Source organism: Henckelia pumila, chromosome 2 (assembly GCF_033568475.1).
Source record: "Henckelia pumila isolate YLH828 chromosome 2, ASM3356847v2, whole genome shotgun sequence".
Lineage (NCBI taxonomy): Eukaryota > Viridiplantae > Streptophyta > Magnoliopsida > Lamiales > Gesneriaceae > Henckelia > Henckelia pumila.
The window spans coordinates 102,269,799-102,278,573 of NC_133121.1; the positions used below are offsets into that span (position 1 = coordinate 102,269,799).

The following is an 8,775-nucleotide window of genomic DNA, read 5'->3' on the forward strand; positions in this document are numbered from 1 at the left end:
AATAAATTATAAATTTGAAAAAATGCAAAAAAATAGTTTCGTAAATAAATAGTGTTTATCGAAAAAGAATAGATACGTCAAGTTCACAAAAGTTGATGATATTTTCATAAATAAAAAGTAGTAGGCTTTTGTGGGGTTTTTAAATAAATATAATAAATTTTAAAAAAACTTAAACAAATATAACAATTTTTAAAACTTTAAAAAAATATAATAACGTGGGATTTGAGACCCCACTTCATTGAAGATTTGGGGTTTGAGACCCCGACTTCTCATTTGTTATTTTCGAGGAATTGAGGTTTGAAACCCCTACTCCTCATAGCCTATATATTATATATACTAGCATAATCGCACACACGTGTTGCGTGTGTATAAAATCATATAATATATATAATATTGTATGTTATGTATAAATATTATTTTTTCGATAATATTTAATTTTTTTATTTATAAAATAATATTAAAATAAATTTAAAATTTATTGAGAAAAATATGAAAATTTGAAATATCGAAATTTTAAAAAAATAAAAATAAAAGTAAAAGTGTAATATTTATATTACATAAGGACAATTTCGACAAATAAAAATATGGTGTCTAAGGGAAAGATTCTTTATATATAGGGATATATATATATATATATATATATATATATATATATATATATATATAATATATTATATATAATATCCATTTTTTTCATTGTTATTTTTTAGTTTTATATTTACAGATTTAATTGTTTTTGCATGTTAAAAAAAGCGATTGTTATGATTTAAAAAAATTTTAGTTGTTTAAAATTTTTATAATACTGCAGTTGAACTTTTATAAATTAATAATATAACGTCGATGATATTTTACTAATTTAAAAATGCATTAATTAATTGATAAATTAATAAATTATTATTTATAAAGTATCTATGATTCAAAATGAATATAGAGATTAATTATATAAGAAAATTGTGTTTTATTAAATTTCATAGATTTACATAGGAGTATTTTATCGAGATTGAGAAAAATATTATATTCATAATTAATAATTATAAAAATATTTTTAGGTTTTATATGCATATATGTTTTTTCTATTATAAAATTTAGAATGAAATAAAATGATAAAATAAACTTTCATAAATTTAATTTTTGATAAATTAATAATTTTTATAAAAGATAAATTTTTTTAGTCTCGACTTGAATTGATATGTTAAATTAATAGTTTTAATAAATTACTAAAATTATAATTTTTTTAGAAAAACTCTTATAAAAATCTATGAAAATAAACATATATAACCAAAACCACGTTCATTCAATCAAAAAATAATTTTTAAAATAATAATTTATTAATTTATTGGTTAATTGATATCTTTCTAAAATTGAATATAATTGATCAAAATATTATAAATTTATAGAAGTTCTACATTATTGTAAAATTTCAAACATCTAAAATATTAATAACGTTCGTTTTTTAAAAAAGTACTATTAATTAGACTCGTCACTTTTCAAACATGTAATTAATAAATTGAAAAAAAAAAAAACAAATGTCTATCTACCAATTCGAAGAGTAACAAAATATATTTTTTAAACATGTAAAACAACTATAGATGCAAATATAAAACCAAAAAATAATAATGATACAATTGAATATATATATATATATATATATATATATAAGAATAAAATATAAATGTATATATAATGAAGAGTTGAGGTTTGAAACCCTGACTCCTCGAAAATAACAAATGAGGAGTCGGGGTCTCAAACTCCAACTCCTCAATGAAGCGGGGTCTTAAACCTCACGTTATTATATTTTTTTAAAATTTTAAAATTTGTGATATTTGTTAAAAAAAATTAAATTTATTATATTTATTTAAATAACCCGGATTTTGTGAGACTATATATCATAAAACCTGCTCATATTGATGATGAAATTGAATATTTTTTGCATTAAAAAAATATGTCTATTGTGAGACGGACTCACGAATTTTATTTGTAACACGGGTCAATCCTGCTCATATTTAACAAACAAAGTAATACTATTGGCATAGTAATATCTTTTTATGGTGAGCCAAATAAGATGTATGTCTCAAAAAATTAACTCGTTATATCATTTCAAATGAGTTTTTGTACGAATATTTTTTTTTCCATTAATGACTCAAATAGAATATCTTTATCAGAAAATTGACATGTGAGACGGTATCACATTATTATGTAAGAAAACCTTAAAGATGGTCTATTGACATACACAACCACTGTTTTAAAAAGCAGAGTCTAGGCGTGGCGGTGGCCCGCCGCCTCGCTTTCTTGCTAGAGGTGTCGTCCGCCTAATCTCTCGCCTATGCGGTTACTATTTTTTATAAAAAAAATATTAAAAATTATAAATCTAAATCTAAAGAAGTGAGACGCGACGCGAGAAACAAATATAGAAGGAATGAAGAAGCACGGAAAATAAAGCCAAGCAAAAAATAAATATCATGTTACATATGAAGACTTGATAATCTATTAATATATGTATGTTGTTGTTGTTATTATAATGAAAATTTTATAAGAGTTTCGTAAAAAAATTGAAAAACATAAGACATAAAAATTATATTTTATAGTAAAATTCATGAACATCCCAAAATATCTATTATCCAGGCTTTAAAAAAAACCGTCTACTGCCTAGCCTTTTTTCGAACATTGTACACAACCATAAATTATAAATCAAACCCACAAAACAATCAAATTGAAAAAAACAAAACAAAACAAAAAAAACAAAAAAACAAATCATATTAAAATCAATATTTTAAATGTTCGATCCTATGTTACAAAACAAACACAAAAAATTATCAATATTTTTAAATGCATATCATATTAAAATCAAACACTATTAAAAATAAAGAGAGTGTTATTATACTCCAAATTTAGTTAATCACACACTTCAGCCTACCTTTTGAATTCATTAAGAGACCAATATACCCCTTATTACTTTTATTAATTTTTGTAACATATATATGCAACCCAACAAAACCTCTATTAAATGTTCTTGTATTTTATTCATAAAATTTCATAACATGATTTTTTTTCATTTACCTTTTTTTCCCAATTTACTATAATTAAAAATATTTTCTACAACATGTTATTTTCATATAATACGTTACGTATAATTACTAAATGCTAATACATTCAATATTTATTATAATAAAAATTTTGAAAAATGAAAGAATGTTATTTATATTCTAATTTTTATTTAAATCTTTTTATTTTTTTATTAGTTTGTGTGCCATAATTTCTCTAGTTTGTAATATAAATAGAATAATAGCTTTAAAATTATAATAAAAGTTAAATTCAATTCATGAATAATAAAAATTTCAAATAAATTCTAAAATTTATTAAGATACATATTTTCAGAATAACTATATGTAAATGTATAGAATTTCAATTCAATATTTTTTAATTTTAAATTAAAAATTTTTGGACTCAATAAAAAAATAATTTAATTAATTGAAAACACTTGAAAATATTATTTGGTTTCCATTAAAAATTTGAAAATTTATGAATGTGAGTTAATAAAAAAAATTAAGAGTTAAATAAACTGGGACACAAATGAAATTATTTTATATTAAAAACTAAAGTAAACATTGAATATGTTATCATGTAATATAACAATTACACATATTATATGCAAATCCAAAATTTTGAAAAACTTGTTAGTGAAATGAGAAAAGAGTAACTCAAATAAAAACGAAAATTCATATTATGGATAAAATAGAAAATATTTACTACCATTTTTTATTGGCTTTATTTATGTCAAAAACTTAATTATAGTGATAAAAAGTATTATGGTCACTTTGTGAATTAAAATGACAAGTCGATTAACAAAATTTGAAGTGTTAATAACACTCTCCTAAAAATAAATATTGATTATATGCATACAAACCCTACAATATAACAATACATTATATTTATATATTATATTACACAAAACGCGTGTCAATTGCCGTTTGATATATAGCAAAGATAGCTGATAGACTAGGAGGTTTTCAGTTAAAAATTATAATTGGATTCCATTTATTACCATGATCACTGAAGTACACATATAATGATGAAACACACACACATATATATATATTCCTTTATCATATCATTCTTGTCTTTAATATTATCATTTTTTAAAAGATAATAGCCTATTGCGTTTTTTTTTTTAAATAGTAATAACTTGAAAAATTGCAATTGTTATTTTTGGATGCACACTTGATAAACGGCGTACTAACGCAATAACTTACAAATTATATTAACCAAGTGAACCATATTGAGACAAGTACAACATGACGAGCTTGTCCGAGAAGCCCCTAATTGCTACTCTTTCGGTGCACATTGACTAAACCCCGCAGATCTGCACTAACACAATAACCTGCAAACTACGTTAATCAGGTGAACCGCACTGAACAAGCCCTCCGCGACAAGCTTGCCCAAAAAGGTTTGGTGGGAGAATCAAACTCCCGATCATTTGTCAAGAACTTATCAACTTGGATACCCTGTGGAGACAGTCTACTTGTATTTTAGATCTTTTTAATGGATTATTATATGTCACACCTGTACTATTTTCCTCGTATGATGTGACCAAATAGTAGTCTTTGGATCATCAATATATATGTCAACTTTATTAAAAATGTGATATACCCACATAATCTAATGATATTGAAAGAATGTAAGTAATATTCTCGATGTAGCATAAACTAATCTAACGATGGTGAGACTATGCTCAATCAGGTGTAGTACATATGAGCTGCACCTGATAGAACATAGTCATGTAGGGTTCATAACCATGATCCAAGAACTCCAGGGACAACATAATCTCACCCAACAAAACATGCTAATTGCAAACGATGTGGTAAGTTTTATTATTAATATCACGTATATATATATGTATATATCCTTAAATTATTTCAAAATATGTTAATTGTGAGATGAGAAGACAAACATAAAATTTTTTGAACGAGCTTTCATCCGCAATTCTTCACGTTCCGAAATTTGAATATTCAACGTGGTCTAAAGATTTATTGAAATATAAAATTCATATTTGTATCATTTACAAACAAAGAGTAGACTAATTTATTTCTGACAATTGTATGTAAATATAAAAAATAATACTCGTCCATTTTTAAACAAAATATTAATAAAAAAAAGGTCATCATGGCAAATTATTTATATGTTTTAATTGGATTTAACAAATCATATGATTTTATTTTTTATTTTTTATGTATCGTTTTAATATCATCATTATTTACTTAAATCTCATCTGCTTGTTACTTCACAATCAATTTTAAAATTAATTATATTCCCCATCAACAAACTTTCAACTCTAAGATTTTTTTTTTAAAGAATATATTATACATTTGCAGAGTGTGCCTGATAACCATTAACCAGTATCGAATAAACTGAATACTCACTTAGCGCAGAAGAAATAACAATGATCAAGTGAGTGTACGTGCTTCTAACTTCTGAATCTCGGTCGTTTTATTTTACTCATTCGATCATATACTCTCCGAATTAAACGTCGCTTCTTGAAGCCAATCATAAAATTGAAGAGGGCTAAAACTATCTCTGATTATGGTACTCTGATTCAAAAACAATCTCATAAATATTTAAAATATGCCCAAAAATAATAATGTTTCAGACAGCCAAACCAATATAGATATTGGCTATTGAAATCAAGACGGCCATACAACTCTAGAAAAACATAAATAAAATTTTATCGATGTCCAATTCATTACCAATTATAAATCGTAAATTTCCCTGTATTGCTACCATGCAGTGAATAGATACATACCAATAGATCTTTATTCTTCCGTGTTTAGAACTATTTATTTAAATAAATAAACAAATAAATATTTGCTCACAATTCATTATTAGGCGCAGTAGGAGTGGTGGTGCTAGTGTTAGTAGAAGAGATGTTCGACTGGTTAAGCCTTGCAGCAGCAGCAAGAGACGCAGCCACGCCTCCGGGTCGAGTGCAAAGATTGGGATCATTCCTCAGCTCGGCTCCGATCACCCCCTCTGCATCCCGGCGTGTCACCGCCTTATCAGATGGCAGCTTCGTGCTCGCATCGGACAGAATCTCTCCAAGTTTAGTCTTATCCTCGTCCCTCTGAAGACGAGCATTTCGAGTGGCGGCTGATTGAGCAGCTGCAGCAACACCACCGGGCACAATGTTGGTTCGTCCCGTGGCCCTCACCTCCGCCGCCTGTATGGCAGCCGCGTCACTATAATCCACAGGCCGATGGCCTGCCGTTAGGGCCGTAGCTTCGAGGGCCTCGCCAATGGTGATGTTCCCAGATAGCTGGATTTGTTCATTGCATGTGACGCCTACCGATCTCAACTGTTTCTTGACGGCATCAGCTTGAATACCATTGTTATCGACGAGTTCCTGGAGATTGATGTTTCTGGAGGGTTGTTCTTGGCTCATGGTGTCAAGTTTGGTGAGTGAGTAAAGAATGGAGGAGATTTATGACTGGGTCTGGAGGTGATTTAGAATGTAAGAGGGATTTGATCCCAACACCTGGTTGGCGTGTGTTGCTTAGTGGAATGTAAATGAGTAGTTTGTGGGTGTGATGAAGGAGAGGTAAGCGGGGGCAACACTTGTGACCTGTGACTTGGTCTTTGGATGCTTGGAACTAGGGGGTCTGGCTATTTAAAGAAGCGACCATCCTCATGCCTCTCCGTCAAATAAATTAAATACTCAAGTTTACTTAATTGGTCTCCTAAATTATATCTTTCCTACACACTCGGTGATTTAATGTTCACCACCTACCATAAAACAAAACTGCGGTAAACATCTAATTGATCTAACTAATGTAAGAAGCATGTGACTACGTGCAATTAATCAACACAAGATGTGTTACATTACAATCAACGTACGACACATGTGATAATGTACATCTGATCAGATAGAAAGCTCGTCGCATTTAGGTGTAACTTGTAAGTATGTCTCCATCTCGACGAGTTTTCATGATCTAAGATAATGAAAGTGCATACAAGTATCCGCTTTTTTCATAACTTGATTCGAACCAGATGTTAAAAACTATGAAAATTTTGTGACTCAGAGATGCGAGATGCGTGCATGTCACTGAATTCATGGATCATACTCCTATAAAACAGAAAATTGGAGAAAGAATTACATAGACTAACACTGAAGAAAGTATCATAAATGCCAAAAAGAAAAGAAAATGTTCAACCAGCTGTACCAAGAGATGTTTTATCTTTTCCAAATGGATGCATCCGAAACAACTTGAAGATGATCCAACTTCTTAAAAACCAACTGCTCCACCATGGACAAATTGATTAGCCACGACGACATATTTTTCGACAGGGATATTACATGCCAGTTCTCTATGTCCTTCATACCAAAGCAGTTGTTCCCTTTCAAAGACACAAAAAGTTTAAAGCTGCCATTTCAAAACACCTCCAATTATTGTTGCAAGTATCAAAATTAACTGGCTCAACCTGGTCCCAGAAGAGGGATTCATGACATTAAGCACCTTAGGTAGTGTTTGAGAGAGCTTCTAGGAAGCACTTCTCAGCTTTTCGTTAACAAAATTTTACAAATTTCAAATTTTTGTTAACGAAAAAGCTGAAAAGTGCTTCTAAGAAGCTCTCCCAACACTACCTTGGTATCACTACATAACACCTTTCGGCTGTATTTTTGGATGCTACAAAAGCCTTCAAACCTCTCAAGTAGTGACCTTAATGCTCAGATCATTTTTCTTTGCAAGTTTATCGGTTTGGTATGCACGTTTAGCACAAATAAAGGGACCGACCATATTCAAATTTCTTAACCCAATCAACTAAATCCCAGACAAAATTGTCGAGCGGCGATTCAAACAATAAACAATAAACAATCTAACTCCTAACCTCACAAATTCACCATTCTACAGCATTAGACCCAAGTGGTTAGAATGATATATGGTGTGTGCTATGTCTTCGCGATACCAACAGGAATGCCAACATAGAGGCGAACTTCCAGCTACATATGTAATCTGATCAAAATATGCAGAAATATATGCCAAATTCAAGTTAAATAAGACAATGGATTTACAAATCAAACACGAGATAGAATCTTCTCATTGAAATAAAGGTTATAAAGCAAATTCTACTAAAAATTACAAACGCTGACATTCCTACAAGAGAGAACGATCAAAATTATTGATTCTCGTCTGCATTTTCAGATTCGATTTGTGGTTTCAGGTCACCAAACTTCTGCTTGAAGGAATCTTGCCTCTGTAACCACATCATATGGCCCTGTAATTTTTATAATTATATTACAACAATTTTCAGAATCAAATCAAACAAGTTGAGCAAGTTTTTAGCGAAGATTTGTGAATGTAAATCGTAAAAAAACCTGGAGAGCTGCAGCCCAGCTGATTATGAAAGAAGCGAACCAGAATCTTTTGTCCTTGAGAAGACGCCGGACTTCGAATTTTGGCGTTTCCATTGTACGGAATGGAATGGGATCTCACCTTAAACCCTAAAACCCACGGCGTTTCACAGAAATACAAAACACTAAGGTTATGTTTGTTCAATCGATGAGATTATTGAATGATTAGTAAATGAATGATAAAAAATATGATAAATAAAGATTGACAATTTGTGTTGAAAATTATATTATGTTTGATTTGATTTTTAGGAATAAGATTAAATAATGGTTTAAAATATTTTTGCCAAAAATACCCCTTTATTTTTTATTGCATAATTAAATTAATAGCTTTTTTTTTAACTTCTTCCCCAACGATTCCTCCATGTACTTCAAAA

The 8,775-nt window shown here is 29.1% G+C and overlaps 2 protein-coding genes across 2 annotated transcripts; both read right to left on the bottom strand.

The window, feature by feature from the left end:
- Positions 1-5,832: 5,832 nt before the first annotated feature.
- Positions 5,833-6,451, bottom strand: LOC140884517 (late embryogenesis abundant protein 47-like). The gene has a single exon (XM_073291290.1). It carries the CDS (start codon positions 6,431-6,433, stop codon positions 5,864-5,866), a length of 570 nt encoding a protein of 189 aa, XP_073147391.1. The 5' UTR covers positions 6,434-6,451; the 3' UTR covers positions 5,833-5,863.
- Positions 6,452-8,133: 1,682 nt separating this feature from the next.
- LOC140884518 (uncharacterized) lies at positions 8,134-8,528 on the bottom strand. Its single transcript, XM_073291292.1, has 2 exons — positions 8,366-8,528; positions 8,134-8,265 (listed from the first exon to the last, which is right to left on the bottom strand). Exons 1-2 carry the CDS (start codon positions 8,456-8,458, stop codon positions 8,167-8,169), a joined length of 192 nt encoding a protein of 63 aa, XP_073147393.1. The 5' UTR covers positions 8,459-8,528; the 3' UTR covers positions 8,134-8,166.
- Positions 8,529-8,775: the final 247 nt, after the last annotated feature.

Coding starts and splice junctions, on each gene's coding strand:
- LOC140884517 (XM_073291290.1), bottom strand. CDS start 6,433: ATGAGCCAAGAACAACCCTCCAGAAACATCAATCTCCAGGAACTCGTC.
- LOC140884518 (XM_073291292.1), bottom strand. CDS start 8,458: ATGGAAACGCCAAAATTCGAAGTCCGGCGTCTTCTCAAGGACAAAAGA. Junction 8,266..8,365: donor GCTGGGCTGCAGCTCTCCAG/GTTTTTTTACGA, acceptor TAAAAATTACAG/GGCCATATGATGTGGTTACA.